Raw genomic sequence first — 17,152 nt, forward strand, 5'->3', positions numbered from 1 at the left:
ACATTTGTTATTAGTTTGAGCTTCTGGGCACTCTGCATGTAGAAAGAACCTTACTAACAGGAAGCTGTGATCCTGAATTCTTATTTAAAAGAAAATTATAGCATTAATATTTTTTAGCATTGCTTGATTAAGAGAATCAGGTCATTTGCACTGGAGACAATGGTGGTAAAAATTAAAGCAGGATAAGTCTTTAGGAGACCCATAGGAAAATGTTGGCTCTCAGGATATGTAATGCTGACTTAGAAGAATTAAAGCAGTCTCCTAACAGGCTAGAGCCCTACTTGGCTGGTTCTGTACTACACTAGCACAAAGCCTAATCTTTAGTGATTGCTCATTATCATTTAATAAAAAGACTTTTTAGTTATTCCATTTCAAATCAAAGTATTAAGGCAAGTGTGTCAGAGAACAACACACAAGAGGCACTAAACCCCAACTACCAGGGCACCTGGGTGGCTCAGTCATTAAGCGTCTGCCTTCGGCTCAGGTCATGATCTCAGGGTCCTGGGATGGACTCCCACATCGGGCTCCCTGCTCAGTGGGGAGTCTGCTTCTCCCTATCCATCCCCCCTCCCACTTTCTCTCTCTCTCTCTCATTCTCTCTCTCTCTCTCTGATAAATAAATAAAATCTTAAAAAAACAAAAAACAACCAACTACCCGTTCAGTAATTCATGATTTTAAGGTTTGGAGCACTGAGGTCCCAAATGACAGGCTGATGGAGTAAAGAGGTAGGAAGGAACCAATATTCAGATATTCTGTTTGCACAAATTAAAAAAAAAAAAAAAAAAAAGCTAGGGACTTTCTGGAATGAAGGCATTCCCTAAGAGCAGTTTTTCCTTTTTAAACCTTCCCCCTCAATCCTAATCCTCTTCACCTTTCCCCATATGCTTTTTTCCCTTTTCTTTTTAGTTTTTAACTACCCTATGTAGAAAATGTAATGTTTTTAGGGTTGCTGCCTCGAACCTTTTTTGGTAAGTTGCTAGTCAACAATTAGAAACTTTTTACATTTAGTCCAAGACAGGAAAAAGATACACTTAATGAAATGAAGTGTTACATGCTTCAATAAGACACAAAGTAAGAGCAGGAACTGTTACCCACAGGACTAAGGAAACCAAATTTTTTATCTCAAGAATTAAATAGACAAAATTGATTATTTTAAATTGTTTTTAAAAGGCATGCTAGCTCATGGGGCGCCTAGGTGGCTCAGTCGGTTAAGCAGCTGCCCTCGGCTCAGGTCATGATCCCAGAGTCCTGGGATCGAGCCCCGCATCGGGCTCCCTGCTCCTCAGGGAGCCTGCTTCTCCCTCTCCCTCTGCCTGCCTCTCTGCCTGCTTGTGCTCTCTCTCTCTCTCTCTCTGTCAAATAAATAAATAAATAAAATCTTAAAAAAAAAAAAAAGGGGCACGCTAGTTCAAAGGCAAGTAAGTATAAGGGAAACAAGTCTGACCACATTTTCTCACTTTTTCCCTTCTCATGAAAGTCTTCTTGGGAGTAAAATTTCATTTTTTAATCCAAGGCTCCTTATTCTATTGCTGTTTCAAAGAGAATTAAAGTAACACCATAGTGAATAAGTTATTTGCACTTCAGGGAGTTTTGTGCTTTAGCATCAAGTTCCATGATGGGTCTAAAAGTACTCTGCCAGTTAGCGGCAGAACTAGGATCCAGACTTCCGGACTCCAAGTTCCAGAGATCTACTCACTATTTATTCCACAAATACTTACTGAGCACCTAACAATGTGCCTGGCGCTATTTTAGGTGTTTAGGGTATATCAGTGAATAAAAGAGGCAAACATCCCTGCCTCGGAGAGTTAATTCACAGTGGCTGTGAGACACACACTCTTCCTAACAGTATTATTACATTTTTATAGATGGTCCTTTCCTCTATTATCAGTGCTTTAAAGGGGAAAAAAAAAAAGTACTTATCTCCTAACATACACCTTCTTCTATGTAAGTAAGTAATCTCTTTTATCACTGCCACACCATCCCAGCCCTGTGGATTCCAAGGCTTAAAATAGACAAGCTCTCACAGAAACCTCTGATAGAGTTAGCACCTTCTCCGGCTGGAAACTTCCTTCAGTGCCGGTTTCCTAAACTTAAAAGCACCGGTGGGGGTGGGAGTTCTCTTCAAAGACATCACTGCACTAACCGAGGAGGAAGAGACCACACTTTCCACACCGTCTTTGCACACACCCAGTTGTTCATCGACCTCGGTTCCTTTCTCTCAACCGCGCCCCTCAATCGCTAGGCTCCCCACCCAGCTACCCCATTTACAATCCTACATGTCACCCATCAAAAGCCCACTCTCCATATTCCACCGGGACACTAACATCCTTCTACATCCCTTTCCCTCCCCGCCCCCCGGAACAATTTCTCAGTAAGAAATAAGTTTGTCCCGCATTTCCTAACTGCCATGTCCCAAATACAACACCTTGCCTTTGCTTCAAGGCGCTTCCCCTTCTCTCCCTCGATCCTCAGGAGAGTTCTGGGGTGGGCAGGGATTGGCGCGAGACCAAATTTAGAGAGAAGCAGCCAGCCTGCTACTCGGGGCCGGGACAGGGTAGAGGCGTGCGAGGCGCCTAGCGCGCAAACGTGAAGAGGCACTCCGCACCCGCTGGACCCCGAAGTGAGTGCCCCCTTTCATTTTGAGCCTAGGAACCTCCCTCGCCTCACCTTGGTCCCAGCCCTGTTTTTACTGCCGCCCCTCCCTCAACACCCCCCAAAGTCATCACAAACAGCCCCCGCGTCTAGCCCTCCCAGTGCACAGCCCCAAGTCCCTGGGAGTCCACCTCGCTAACGGCCCCCACAGGTGCCACCGCCCACCCGCGCCCTCTCCGCTCTGGGGCTCCCGCCCACCCGACCCACCCCGCCCTCCAAGGGAGTCCCCATCCCCGGGCCCGCCCCCGCCGCTCCTCCCCCGGACACACCGCCCGCCCTCCCTGCCTCAGACGCGGTCCTCGCCGGGGGCTCGTTCGTCCCATCGCCCCCTTTCCTCCAGCCCTCGGACGGGGAGGGGGCGCCCCGCTACCCCCGGCCAGGCAGGCAGTGTGTCCCTCCGCTTCCTCCCAATTCTCCGACCCCTTCGCCTCTCCCTCCCTCAGGCCACGGGTGGCGAAGTGCCGAGGCCCGGCCCCACCGCCCGGCCCGGGCTTGTTTACTCACTCACCCTCCATCCCGAGCCGCAGGGACCCGCCGCTAGGACGCCTGCGCGCCGCGGCCCCGCCCCCGCGCCGCGGCCCCGCCCCGCGCCTCCTCTCGGCGCCTGCGCACTGCGCCGCCCGCGCCCCGCCCGTGGGGCCACCTGGGCTTCCTTCTTCGCACGTCTGTCGTTTGGCGCCAATACTCCGAACTCAGGAGTCCCAGGTGATGCGGTTCGAGCCGGACGGTTTCCAAGGCGGCGCTGTCAGGGGACAGGAAGGGCTCTCGGGGAGCCTCCCAGAGCTACTAATATCTTCTTGGAGACCCTATCCAGCGGTTGCACCATCTTCATAGGCTGGCGTCAAGCCACGTTTCGCTTCAGCATTTGAAACCAACCCGGAACCGCTTCATACTGATCCCTCACACCTACCAATACCTCCAAACACCCGTCTACGAGCTCTAAATTATCCTTCTTGCTTTATTTACACCCGGCTTCCCTATTTTGTCAAAAGTTTTCCCAGTCACTTAGATTCAAAGGAATAGCCTTGTATCAAAGTATCTCCTCACAAGATACCTATAAGTTACAAAGGAAAAAAAATAGTAACTTTACAGGACTGAAAGCTGGCAGACATCACCTTAAGCAAGTGGTCAAAGTTAACATCACCTTAAAATTCAAAACAAAACAAAATTAACATCACTAGTGATAAGAGACGGTTTTATTAGGTGCCCCTAGATATGATGCAATGAGAAGGGCACAAAATCCCTTCTGTAGTATTCTTGAAAAAAATGCATAAGCTGAATTTAATCATAAGGAAACATCAGATAAATCCAAAATAAGGGGCGATCTACAAGATAACTGGCCAGCATCTTTAAAAATGTGATGGTCATGAAAAACAAAGAAAGAGTGAGGGGGCACCTGGGTGGCTCAGTCGGTTAAGCAGCTTAGGTCATGATCCCAGCGTCCTGGGATTGAACCCCAAGTTGGGCTTCCTGCTCGGTGGGGAGTCTGCTTCTTGCTCTCCCTTGGCCTGCTGCTCCCCCTTCTTGTGCTCCCTCTCTCTCTCCATCAAAGAAATAAATAAAATAAGAAAGAAAGAAAGAAAGAAAGAAAGAAAGAAAGAAAGAGAAAGAAAAGAAAGAAAGAAAGAAAGAAAGAGAAAGAAAGAAAGAAGGAAAGAAAGAAAGAAGGAAAGAAAGAAAAAAAAAGAAAGAAAGGGACTATCCCAGATTGGAGGAGACTAAGGAAACAGCACAATTAAATGTAATGTGTGATTGTGTGATTCTGGATTGAATCCTGGTCGAGAAGAAGGACACCAGTGGGATAATTGATAAAGTTAGAATAAGGTCTGTAGACTAGTTTAAAGTAGTTTATCATCTCAGTTCCTGGTTTTGGCAGTTGTACTTCCTCAACATTTGAGGAACTTGGCGGATGGGCATATGGGAACTGTCTACCATTTGCAATTCTTTCGTAAACCTGAAGTTACTTCAAAATATAAAGTTAAAAAAAAAACTTAAAATACAAAATAACATTACCTTGAATTTGTCTCCAAGTACATAATTACAAAAGCCTATAATGCTCATTTTTTCAGATAATCTTCATAACTCTATGAAATAGGTAGGGAGGATTTCAGTTTTATACACAAGACTATTCTGGCCTAAAGAACTTAAAAGACTTGCTTTACACAGATGAAAAATTTCTCTGTCAGGGCCTAAACTCAGGTCTCTGGATTCCAGATTTAGGGTTCTTTTCCTTATACCAGAAACTTTGGCTTTGCTTTTTTTCTCTTGCCTCTGATTACCAAATCAAAGCAAATATTCCTTCATACTTAGCAATTTGCAATAATATTCCTTTCCATTCCCCCTGCTTTCTAGATCCGTGGTTTTCAAGTGTGGCTCACATTTAAATCAGCTGGGGAGCTTTATTAACTATTGATGCCTGCCTCCCACCTCCAGAGAGGCTGATTAATTTGTCTGGGGTGTGACCTGGGCTTTAAGAGTTCTAAGAGAATCCCAAGTGATCCCATTGTGTAACCAAGTTTCACAATCATTATGCCACATAAATAATCGTTGAAATAAAGAAGATAGGTTAAAAGAGGGGGAGAGAGGCAGCAGGTTAAAAAAAGGATTATCTAAGGAGAGCTGTTCAGAAGATCTGAATATCAGGACTGAGACTGGGAAGAGATATGGGAACCATCGGCTAACACCATGGGAGTGGACTGCATTGCTTTAAGAGAGTAAGCCAAGTGACAAGAGGAAAGATACAAGATATTTTGTGGTAACAAAGAATATGTGGCTACAGAAATATTTTGAAGCAGAAAGGAAGGATGGTGAGGAGGTTTACCTCAAAGTTGTAGATCAGAGTCATGCAGCCCAGCTCAAGCTCCACCTCCTCACTAAGCCTCCCAGCCCTCCTGGATCTCCCCCTGCTTCAACCCCAGTACCACTTCATGCTCACTCCCACGCTATTAACCCTTTCCTATCCACCATGATACTTGACACAGGACTAAACCGGGTTTTAGTAATCGTTGATCACCGGAGGATTTTATTTTATTATTTTTTTTTTTTTTAATTTTTTTTTTTTAAAGATTTTATTTATTTATCTGAGAGAGAGAGAATGAGAGAGACAGCACATGAGAGGGGGGAGGGTCAGAGGGAGAAGCAGACTCCCTGCCGAGCAGGGAGCCCGATGTGGGACTCGATCCAGGGACTCCAGGATCATGACCTGAGCCGAAGGCAGTCGCTTAACCAACTGAGCCACCCAGGCGCCCACCGGAGGATTTTAAAAGCAACTTCCCACATCACCATTAAGCATGGGGTTCTTGGGGAAAATTTGTTGATTGGTTCTTCCTCATTGTGATGGGAGAGAGTTTTGTTTTTGTTTTTGTTTTTGTTTTTCTGAGACCAGGCTCTTCCTTAAAGATTATGGTCCCTGACACACTATCGGCCAATGTTTGTTTGGCCAGCTCTTCCTCTATAACTTTTTTTCCCAACCCTTCAGGTCTTTGTCCTATAAATTCATAGAAAAACTGTTGGCAAGTGGTTTGCAGCTGGACCTTTGAAAAACAGTACCATCACCCCTGCCCCACTCCTCCCAGCCCCACCCCCAGGCAGTTAATAGGAGAAAGGAATAACTGTGTCACTCCTGGCCTCCAGTTGCTCATCTTGCTCTTAGCTTGGAGGCCTCTGGGGCCGAAAGAAACTGGACAAAGTGTGCTGAGGAGCCTAATAGGGCTGGTTCTTTTTCTGAAAGTTCCTTATTACGGAAAAATAAAATTATGTGTTTAATTTCTGTAACCTGATGCCTGATTTGCCTTGGCAGCCATTCTCCCAGGCTTGGCTGAGAGTCCAGCAATACTACTGATTAATACCAGCTCAACTTGCTCCCCAGAGAAGAGGAGCATTATTTACTTGACCATTTTCTTAAATCTCTTTTAATTTGCATGTATTTTAACATGATTTTATTGGCTTTAACATGCTGTATCTGACCAGTGGCCCCGGTGAAGCCTTGGGGAAGACTGTTCTGCTCTGTGCACTCACATCCCCATCACAAAACAAGATTTTGTTCAATCCAGTGATTAGAAATGACATGTCGTGTGTTCTGTTCCTTTTGCGGCTGTCGAGTTCTAAATGTACTTTTGTCTCCTGCTGGTCTTCAGGCCACTGGTAGAAAGGGAAGAAGATGATGCTTCCCAGAATTCAAAACAGTGCTTTCTGCACTATTCCTTTCTCCCTTCCAACCTTCCTCCATTCCTCCTTCCAGGTCCCTTTGGATGGTGACCCCTGGGCTCATTCGGCCCCTCCCTTGTAAAGCCCACAGGGATATCAAATAGCGTTTCTCCGAGGGGACACAGGGGACCGAGGAAAGGTTGGGCCCCAGACAGTGCTTGACAGGGAAGTGTAAACACAGCTGCAGAGATGGGAGCAAACTCTCCTCCCTCCTGCCTCCCCCCTCCCCGCCTCCCCCCTCCCCCAGTTCCTACCCAGAAGTAAGGAAAGGCCACCCTGCTGTGGAGAAACAAACAAAAAAACAAAGCAAAGCACAACCTAAAAGCCTGCGTGAAGGTCACCAGAAACTGGGGCTGCTGCCCAGGCTTTGGTGGGGCCAGCTGAAGTGCCAGACCCCTCCCTGAATACTTAGAGGCAAAGGAAGCTCCAAAGCAAGTTGAGGTCTGGACATTACTGAGCCTGGAAACATGGCTCAATTTTTAAAGCCTCTCCACTCCTGGACACTTTGTCCTCTGATCTCAAAAACACAGCTTTCCGCCCCAGGTACTTAGCTCCTGACCCCTAGTTGCATAGGGATCATAATAATGCATTCAATTCAGCAAGTAAGAACAGGCCCACAATAAACCCTTGTTCGTGGCTGTTATAAGTTTAAACTCTGAGCCTCCAAGCCAAAATTTAGAATGGGACTCCTTAGCCTTTGTTAATTACAAAATAAATAATTCCAGCAGGAAGGGACTTTCTCTTTTGGGGATTACTTGGGTGGGATTCATGCCTTGCTTTGCACATAGTCTGAAATCTCCAACCCCACAGCTAGGGTGGTGCTGCCCGTTCTTGCTCCCTTGGCACAGTGAATGCAGGGCCTTGATCTCACGGGACACGCCTTTGGCACAGCCTTGCCTGGGAAGTAGCCCTGATCGGGTGGACAGCTAATGAGCTGTGCTTCCTTTCCGGCCATCAGGGTCCTCAACTGTAAAACTGCAGAACTAGAAAAGTGATAATAGCCTTCAGACACTGTCCATTCAGTATGTGCCCCGCATTGTGCTGAGTGCTTTACAACATGTCATCTCATTTCATGTGAAGTCAGTAGTATCCTTATCCTCATTTTACAGCTGAGAAAACTAAGGCTTAAAGAGATTCTGGAACTTGCCCAAGGTTACCCAGCTGGTAAGTGGTGTGGCCAGGATTTGGGTCCAGTCATTCTGATCCCCAAACCCATGTTCTGAACCCCATCCCTCTACCTCCTCCTTTCTCTGAGATCTTCTAGCTCTGATATCATGATTCTGGATTCTCTCCATGGCTTTCTGTTCTCACCAGTGGCGCCAGAAAGAGAAATGTGTTTGGGACTCTGCAAATTCAGAGGAAAACAGTTCCTGAAGGGTAAGGGGCTCCTTACTCCCTGTGTGCTGGAGATGCCAATCGAAGCCAGACACTCGACAGACCCCCATATCAGTAGGGAACAGTCTGTGTGAAAGACAAACAAATCCTAACCAGACAGGAAGGGAGAGTTCCTCTTGTTTCTGTAACTTCCGCTTCTCTCTTCCCTGGCTTATCAGCAGGGTCCCACACTGCTAATGCTATGACCCTTTGAACCCCACTCTAGCTAGGATGGCGTACCAGGCTACAGAGATGCTTTTGGAGCAAGAAAAGTACATTACACACATCTACAGATTATATCCACGACACTGTACATAAAGGAACAAACATAAATCGCACTTATTTACATATTTAACAAATCACCTTTAACATTCATGTAATCACTAGACATTGGACTGGGTGTGAACCTACATTATTTTGTGTAATCCTTGCAGATGCCTGAGAGGTGGGCATCGTTAGCTCCATTTTACAGGGAAGAGCATTGAGACTCAGGGAGATTGATAACATTGGCCACGGCCACATGGCTGGTAAGTACGAGGGCTGGAATTCTATAGGCCTCCAAAGACTATATTCTTTTTTTTTTTTTAATATTTTATTTATTTATTTTGACAGAGAGAGACAGCGAGAGAGGGAACACAAGCAGGGGGAGTGGGAGAGGGAGAAGCAGGCTTCCCACAGAGCAGGGAGCCCGATGTGGGGTTCGATCCCAGGACCCTGGGATCATGACCTGAGCCGAAGGCAGACGCCCAACGACTGAACCACCCAGGCACCCCTCCAAAGACTATATTCTTTTAAATAAAAGGAGTGCTGTGTCATGAAAAGTACAAAATTATAGAACTGGAAGGATCCCAGAATATCTTGGAAATGCAGTTGTCATAAGTATATATGTTACACACTATGACGGTAAATACCATTTATCACATGCTTACTAGCACCGGACATTCATTCAAATGCTCGACTTGCATTATCTTTACTGATGAGTGAGATACACACAGGTAACCCCATTTTGCAGATAAGAAAATATGCTCAGAGGAGTTAAGTACTTGCACAGGGTCACATACAACTAAATAAGTGATGGAGCTGGGATCCAAACTAAGTCCATTTGACTCCAAAGTGTGCCACTAAGGTAATGGAAATCATCATCATCATCGTAAATAATGATAATAATATCCTGCTCTAAGTGCTTTATATCTTATAACTTATAAGTATTTTTATTATCCCCATTTTGCAGGTGAGGAAAATATTGCCTTTTGTAGTATTACTTAAGCTCACATCACAGATACCATACATGTTAAACAAACATATACTCCTACTGTCATATTTGCTTAACACATGTTGGATGTTATGATCTAGAAAATGTTTTCTTTCATAACGTCATGAGTGTTTTTCATTGTCCATCCAATGCTTTAAGGTCTTGGGGAAAAGGATGTGAAAAGATACTGTCTAGGGGCGCCTGGGTGGCTCAGTCAGTTGAGCGATTGTCTTCGGCTAGGGTCATGATCCCGGCGTCCTGGGATTGAGACCCGCATCAGGCTCCCTGCTCAGCGGGGAGCCTGCTTCTCCCTTTCCCTCTGCCTGCCTGTCTGCCTACTTGTGATCTCTCTCTCTCTCTGTCAAATAAGTAAATAAAATCTTAAAAAAAAAAAAAAGATACTGTATATAAACGAAGCAGGCATAGTTGTAAGAGGGAAATCACTGAGAGGAGAAGCCCCACCCACCACCCCCTGGTGCCATGAGAAATTGTTTGGTTGCCCTTCTGGCTGGTCTTCCGCATCCCTTTCTATTTGGTTCTCTCTAGCAGGTTGGCTAGCCAGTTGGCATCCATCAGGTATTGTGGAGCAGAGGTTAAGGACTTAGGCTTCAGCATCAAGATCTGGATGTCTGCCAATAAGAGTTGCATGAGCTTGGGCAAATTACTTAATCTTTCTGAGCCTCAGTTTCCTCATCTGTAAATCTGTACCTAATTTGTTCATTTTTATTTTTCTGAAGATTATTTATTTATTTATTTATTTATTTATTTATTTAACAGAGAGAGACATGGCAAGAGAAGGGAACACAAGCAGGGGGAGTGGGAGAGGGCGAAGCAGTCTTCCCGCTGAGCAGGGAGCCCGATGCGGGGCTCGATCCCAGGACCCTGGGATCATGACCCAAGCTGAAGGCAGACGTTTAATGACTGAGCCACCCAGGCGCCCTATGGCACTTAATTTAATAGAGTTGTGAGTTTTAAATGAAACAATCTGAGCATACTCCAGGCACGCTGGGGACATCCCCATGTTATATAACATCAAAACTCTTGGGGTGTTGGGAGTGGGTAGAAGGGTTCCTGGGGATGGTTTCATAGCATAGTCCTGAGCAATGGAGGAAGAGTGAAAGCAACCCTGGCATCTGGCATTGGGTCCTGACAGCAACCATGAGTCAGCCCCAGGTGTCGAGGGACCAGCAGTGTTCTCAGCACTGCTGGGCGTGTGCTATGGTCACTTGGCCATGATCCTCTTCAGTCATGCTGTCTGAATGTCATCCTTATAAATCTGGTCTGGTTTTTTTTTCTTTTCTTCTTCAGAAAAACAGCCTCCACCATGTGATGTCATGGTCTAGCCTGGGTCAGAGAAGGAAGGGAGGAGGAGGTTGTGTGTAGAGTTGGGTGAAACAGGATCTTTTTATTTCTGGAGGGGTCTATCTGGTCCTGGAAGAAACTATCCTTCTCTCCTCTTTCAACCCCATCTTCAAGACCCAGTAAGAAATCAGTATTTGGATATAGAGTGAGAAGTAGATGATAAATCATAATGCTTAAGACATGAAGCTTAGGGGCGCCTGGGTGGCTCAATTGGTGAAGCATCTGCCTTCAGCTCGGGTCGTGATCTCAGGGTCCTGGGATTGAGTCCTGCATCAGGCTCCAGCCTGCTTCTCCCTCTCCCTCTGCCTGCCGCTCCCCCTGCTTGTGCTTTCTTTTTTTCTCTCTCTCTCTGTCAAATAAATAAATAAAATCTTAGGGAAAAAAAAAAAAGGACATGAAACTTAGTTAGCATCAAGCAGTCCTGAGTTCAAATCCTGACTGCCAATTACTACCTCTGGGACCTTGGGCACATTACTCCTGTTTCCCCATTTTACCCACTGACAAGATAATTCTGATGTTATGGTAGTAAGGTTTTAAGAAATACTTGCAAAGCACTCAGCACATGTGTCAGAGAACACAATTACACGTAGTAATTATTCAATAAATGGTAGCTACTATTAAGTCCCTGGCATTGATGAGGAATATGGCTTGACCATTTTCTCTGTTTTTTACCAACTTGAGAGCCAAAGTTTTCTCCAATAACCATTCTTGCCTCTGAGAGATGGCCAGTCTCTTCACACGGAGTGTGACATCATTCTGGAGATGAGGAGATGGAGAGAGATGGAGTTGCCTTTGTCTTCCCTCCCTTAGCTAGCTGGCTCCCTGACTATAGCTCTTCTGGTCATCCCTGCCGCCTCCCTGCCCTCTAAAGAAATCTGTCTCCTCTCTCCAGCTTGGAAGGATCAGCCCCTCCCAGCCAGGACTTCTGGCTCCCTGGACCCTGACTCTCCCCCACATCCTCTCCTGTGCTCTGTTCTTTATTTTGCAAACAGCTGGGGAAGAGGCCAGCATGTGTGAATGTCTCTACACTGTAGAGATGGTAATCCCAGGATGCTCTGCATGCAGTTTCATTGTGTAGGAGGCCCCCAGTGCTTTTTACTGCCCCCCCCACCATGTTGTTCTGGATTTGTGTGTGAGTGTGTAGGGGGAAGGCTGAAGATTAGAAATGGCACTCCTAAGGTTGGAGTCACCTCTCCTCTTGCTTCAGGCAGGATGTTCCTTTGCCTGTAACAAGAAGGGAAATTTATGTGGCAGTAGGATTCCCACGCAGAGTCAATCTAGTTTGGGGCCAGAAATCTCAGGTCAATGTCCAGCTGGACTAAAACTAGATTCCTCTCTTCCTGAGCACTAGGAGTGGGTGTGGGATAGGGACAGAGGACTAAGGAGGTGTGTAGGAAACAAAGAGCAGTCTCCACTGGATATAAGACAAAGACTACAGATAATACTATACTACAGGTAAAAGGAAAGAAGCACATCTATATATGCTATCGTGAAAAGAAGCCCAAGACATATTATTAAGTAAAAAAAGAAGTCACCGAACAACAGAGATATTAAATCCCATTTATGCTTTATTAAGTCCAAAAAATGTAGGGAAGTGAGTGAGAAAGGAATGCGGGTATAAAGTTTTCTGTGTTTAAATATTTTGCAATGAGTATATACTTGTGTATTACTTGCAATTAAAAAGTATATTTTTATAGCAAAAAGTATATATTTTAAGGCAGAAGTGGGCTTGGGAAGGGGGACCCCAGGGGTGGAAAACAGGACTTCCATAAAAGAACCAGCCTCTGTCCCTGATGAAGCCCTTCTCTGTCCCCTCGCTGCACAACATGGGACTATCTTCTATATGGCAACTTGGAAGAGGAAAGTGAGGTCTCTGGTCCCCTTTCAGCCCCAAAGGACCCTAATAGCAGACCCCCAGTTACCAGGATGCCCCCAGGGGTCCATGAAACAGCCAACCAACCAACCGGTAAGGAAAAGTGGAAAGAGGAAAATCAGGGGGAGGGAAAATTCCCAGATTTTCCAACAGGAAGGTTTAGACTCCCAAGTTCAGCAATGACTACAACAAGCTCCCTTTAGGAGGCCTCCACATCATGTTGCAAACTTAACCCCATGTCCAGGCTAAAGATAACACTTTCTACGGAGTCACCTATATGTTACCTTTTGACTCTAATGTCACGTGAAATTGTTGAGCTCCAGAGATATGAAATGACGGGCCCAAGATGACACAGCAACACAGAGACAGAGTCTGCCTTCAGAATCCTAACCAGTGCTTGCTTATTTGTTTTTATCAATGATACCATACTGCCCTATTTAAAACCCAACGTTTGTTTTTGTCAACTTTCATCTTGACCCCAACCCCAGTCCTAATTCACAGTGGGCTCAGGTGTTTCTGGCCCCAGCCCAGTGGAAATGGCTGGTTTTGTTTTCTGTCCCTCCATGTTTCCCCCTCCCATCTCATCAACCAGAAATCTCCCTCCTGACCATGTTTCCTTCTTGAAAAGGGCAATCTTGGGTGGGAGGACACGAATGGATTTAATCATTGGCCTAAAATGACTCTGAGGCTGTCTGGCTCTTTTCTGCACATTGCAGAAGATGACTATCACCAGGAGGGCTTTGGGGCTCATGCCAAGTGGGCCACCTCCTTTCTTCTTCCAGATGCCTTACTAAGGCAACCTCTTGACCCTAGCGATGGAGGAGGACTACAGGCTTTCAGTGACCATTATGCAAGAGCCTAAGACCCTGAGGTGAAGATTTGAAGAGATCACAAGGATAATTTGTGGTGGGCAGAAATCAGTAAACTGGGACAAGAGCAGCAGCTGAGTCCAGGGGTCAGTGTCTGGGAGTAATTTAGGAAAGTTCAGTGCTGACAGCTGTGTCTGGAGCTGAGCATCAGGGCCAAACCAGCTCCTGGGCTGCTCGGCTGCTTCAAGCTAATGAAGCTCTGGCTTAGGACACAGAGACAGCTGCGGTGTCGCAGAAGTCAGGGCCCCTAGGGCCCCAGGCTCAGCCTGCTGCTTCCCAGCAGTGTGACCTTAGGCAAGTCCTTAAGAAAGAAGAAAAGGAAACATCCACTGAGTGAGTGCAATGCCCTTTCACATGTCATCCTCACTACTGCTTACCGAGAAGGATAATGTCCCTATCTTACATGGGGAGAAACAGATTGTCAAGGTAACCAAAGTCATTCTGGGCTATCTCGTTGTGGAGCAGGAAGACAGAAGTGGGATTTAGAGCTTCTGAGCTCAAGTTCTGGGCTCTTTCCCCTGAGTTTTAGCTTTTTTCCCCGTAAAACGGGAACAAAAACGTACCCACTTTGTGAATGAAGTCACCCATAGTAGGTTCTAAACCCTTCCCTTCTCACAACCTTGTCCTTGAAGAGTAGTGGCCACCTTCTTCCTGGGAATGGAGTCATCTTTAACTTTTGCCCCTCCCCCCAATCCGGTTTGTGGCCACCTTCTTAGGAGGAATGAAGTAATCTTACTTTTGCCCTTCCCCCCAACCAGGTTTGGGGATCCAGGCCCCACAAGGTGCCTGGAAGAGAGGGTATTTGGACTCTGGTTTCCCCTCTGCCCCTATCCCCAGACCTTCTCCCGACTCTGGAGGGCTGGCTCCCTCATCTCCTCCTCCCCAGTTTTGGCAGGCGGGCTGACATCAGTGGGTGTTCCCAGGGAAGGGGAACTCTGAGCCCAGCTCCAGGCGCCCCTTCCCCCACGGCCCAGGGCAGCCCCAACCCCCTGCCTTAGATACTGCGGCGTGGAGAGGCCCTCTGAACTCCCAGTCCCTTCCTTCTCCTCCCGGTCCGCGAGAGCAGGTCGCTAACCCCCTTCCTCGGCACCGCAACGAAGGAGAAAGGGCGATAGGGTCCCGGGAGCGGATGCTCGGAGACCCGGGCGAGTCCTGGGCGCCACGCGGCTGAGCCCAGGAAATGCATCCCGGTTCTGGGGTTACGAGGGGAGCTGTCCAGCCCCGCAGGGTGAGCTAGAAGAGAGAGTGGGCCAACGTCGACCCGGCGGAGGGAGCGGCGGGCGCCAGGGCCGGGTGGGGCAGCGACTCCCCCTCCAGCCCGCCGGCCCCGGGCGTCGCCCCCGCCCCCCACGTGGCCGCAGCCGTCCCAGCCCCTGCGAGGAAGCGGCGCGGCTTCCTGGGGCTTGGGCCGGGGATATAGGCGCCCCCGCCCGGGCCCGGCTCAGCGCCACCGCCCCTCCTCGCCTGCTCGCCGCGCGATGGCCTCGGTCCGGGCTGAGCGCGCCGCCGGCGGCCCGCGGCTCCCTGCGACCCGCGCCCGGCGACCGGCTGCGCTCCGCCTCCTCCTCCTGCTGGGCGGTGAGCGCTGCGCCCCGGGGCCCGGGTGGGAGGCGCGGGAGGCCCGGAGGGGAGGGGGGCTGGACGGCCGAGGCCGAAACGGGCCCTGGGGTGCGGGCGGGACAGCGCTGTCCTCGGACCGTCCCCGGCCCCACTTCGGTGAGGGCTCAGCGCGAGCTGCTTCCCTCTTGGAGGAACCTGGGGTGCCGGGGCCCCGCGGAGAGGTCTTGGGAGGTCTGGGGCTGGGGAGGAGGAAGAGGATTTGGGGTGTAGATGTGAGTGGGAGAGAGCTAGTATCAGACCTCTCTTCCAGTCACTGAGGCACCCCTTGGGGGCCTGGATTATTCCTTTTTCTCTTCTGAAAGTAGCCCGGACTTCCTAGGGTCTCAGATCCCTCCTCCAGACTCCACTGCTTAGATCCCGCCATCCCACCTCCCTCTCCCATTTCTGTTCACAGCTGTCCTGAAGCCCCAGGAGTCCCTGGCTCAGGTTCCTCCCACTGAAAGTAGTTTGAAGACAAAAGGTGTGTATTCCACGGCTCTGGGAGGGTGGCCTGGGGCAACGAGAGGAGAGCCAGGTTGGAGGGGAGGGTCCCTTTCCCACAACCCCCATTGGCAGCCCATTAAACCCCCGTTCTGTTCTCTCCTGGGGTTCCTTCTGGTCCTTCTCCCTCTCATCCCGCATGACCCCCACCCAGCTCTGAGCTGGCTCACCTCACAGGTGGGTTAGAAGACCCCAGAAAAAGCGTGTAGATGTCCTTGTGGGGCTGGCACATGGAAGGCATTAACATTTTTCTGAACTGAGACTCTTACCTTGGAAAACTTTCTGAGACTCTCCTGGTGTTTGCCATGTTTGAAGACAGGAACAGTGGAAATACCTGGACCCGAGGGCTTGGAGGGAGGGGCAGGGGTGTGGTCAGTGTGAGGCAATCTGTGCCCACAGAGGACAAGATGGAGAACTATGAGAGGACTATCCAGTTTTGCTGGCAATCTTATAAGGAGCAGATGGACTCTATCCCCAAGGATTGGTGCGACTGGGCCATGATTAGCAGGTAGGCGCAGTGCCTGGCAGCTTGGGCCAGGGGTGGGGCCTGCTCCTTGTGGGTGGGCCTTGAGTGAGTGTGGGGCATTCCCCTCTCTGGGCCCAACCCATACTCACTCTAGTCTTCCCTTACTCCCAGGCCTTATAGCGACCTACAGTATTGCTTGGAGCATTTTGCAGAAGTATTTCACCTGGGCTTCCCCAATCCCCGAGCAGAAGAGATCATCTTTGAGACTCACCAGATCCACTTTGCCAACTGCTCCCTGGTGCAGCCCACCTTATCAGACCCCCCAGAGGATGTGCTCCTGGCCATGATCATAGCCCCAATCTGCCTCATCCCTTTCCTCGTCACCCTTGTGGTGTGGAGGAGTAAAGACAGTGAAGCCCAGGCCTAGGGTGGTGTGAGCTTTTCTTCGCAGCCATCTTATCCTACTCCTTTTCCCTGCCACCACCAGGTCTCTGTTCCCCTCCCTGCCCTGCCTCCTTCTCTCACTCCCATGCCCACCACAGATCCTTGGACTGGTGGAAATGGAAACCCAGTGGTGTCATGGCATAAGTTCTGTAATCTTCAAAATAAAACTTTTTTTTGTACTGTCCCCTCCCCATCCCAGAATTTCTGCCATTCTCACAGCTCTGGGCCGCAGAGCTGGAAGAATCTGGATAGCAGCACTGTTTTGTTCACTTGCCTGCTCCCCACTATCCCCCTCCCCCCACCTGAAGGCCATCCCCTCCACTGCTTCCTCCCAAGGCTGGGCCTTTCCTGTCCTTATCCAAAGCCAGCACCAGGAAACATACAGGAAAGAGACTCCCTTCCGGTCTGGACAGCAGCTGGGGAGGTGTGGGGGGAGGGGCAAGGGTGGAATCTCTGCTGTGACTCTTGCAAGAAGGAAGGGGGACCACCCAGGAGCTCCGAATTTTCCTCTTCTTCATGCCTTAGTTTACTCCCAGGGCCTGGGAATAGGAAC

The 17,152-nt window shown here is 48.6% G+C and overlaps 2 protein-coding genes across 6 annotated transcripts in view; one reads left to right on the forward strand and one right to left on the reverse strand.

Annotated features, from left to right (window-relative positions):
• EZH1 (enhancer of zeste 1 polycomb repressive complex 2 subunit) overlaps positions 1 to 3,236 on the reverse strand; it is a 36,005-nt gene extending 32,769 nt beyond the window's left edge. For 2 of the 4 annotated variants that reach the window (XM_078065765.1, XM_078065762.1), the window contains exon 1: positions 3,162 to 3,217. In XM_078065765.1, coding sequence (XP_077921891.1) covers positions 3,162 to 3,168 — 7 coding nt within the window. In that variant the 5' untranslated portion in view covers positions 3,169 to 3,217. Of the gene's footprint in view, positions 1 to 3,161 lie in introns of all 4 variants that reach the window. The other 2 variants (XM_078065763.1, XM_078065764.1) reach the window with 2 other exon arrangements.
• Positions 3,237 to 14,934: 11,698 nt separating this feature from the next.
• Positions 14,935 to 16,783, forward strand: RAMP2 (receptor activity modifying protein 2). 2 transcript variants are annotated; one of them, XM_036095447.2, is made up of 4 exons: positions 14,935 to 15,167; positions 15,604 to 15,669; positions 16,005 to 16,197; positions 16,327 to 16,783. In XM_036095447.2, the coding sequence occupies exons 1-4, from the start codon at positions 15,068 to 15,070 to the stop codon at positions 16,580 to 16,582; spliced, it is 615 nt and encodes a 204-aa protein (XP_035951340.1). In that variant the 5' UTR covers positions 14,935 to 15,067; the 3' UTR covers positions 16,583 to 16,783. The 2 variants fall into 2 exon arrangements, with proteins under 2 accessions (XP_035951340.1, XP_035951341.1); XM_036095448.2 differs by having other exon boundaries at positions 14,943 to 15,167; positions 16,089 to 16,197.
• The last annotated feature ends 369 nt before the right edge of the window (positions 16,784 to 17,152 follow it).

This window comes from Halichoerus grypus, chromosome 2 (assembly GCF_964656455.1).
Source record: "Halichoerus grypus chromosome 2, mHalGry1.hap1.1, whole genome shotgun sequence".
In the NCBI taxonomy this organism is placed as follows: domain Eukaryota; kingdom Metazoa; phylum Chordata; class Mammalia; order Carnivora; family Phocidae; genus Halichoerus; species Halichoerus grypus.

Bases quoted from the DNA above. Each gene is read 5' to 3' on its own strand.
- RAMP2 (XM_036095447.2), top strand. From the start codon at position 15,068: ATGGCCTCGGTCCGGGCTGAGCGCGCCGCCGGCGGCCCGCGGCTCCCT. The intron at 15,670-16,004 runs GTGTGTATTCCA...CCATGTTTGAAG, and splicing joins AAGTAGTTTGAAGACAAAAG to ACAGGAACAGTGGAAATACC. The intron at 16,198-16,326 runs GTAGGCGCAGTG...CCTTACTCCCAG, and splicing joins GACTGGGCCATGATTAGCAG to GCCTTATAGCGACCTACAGT.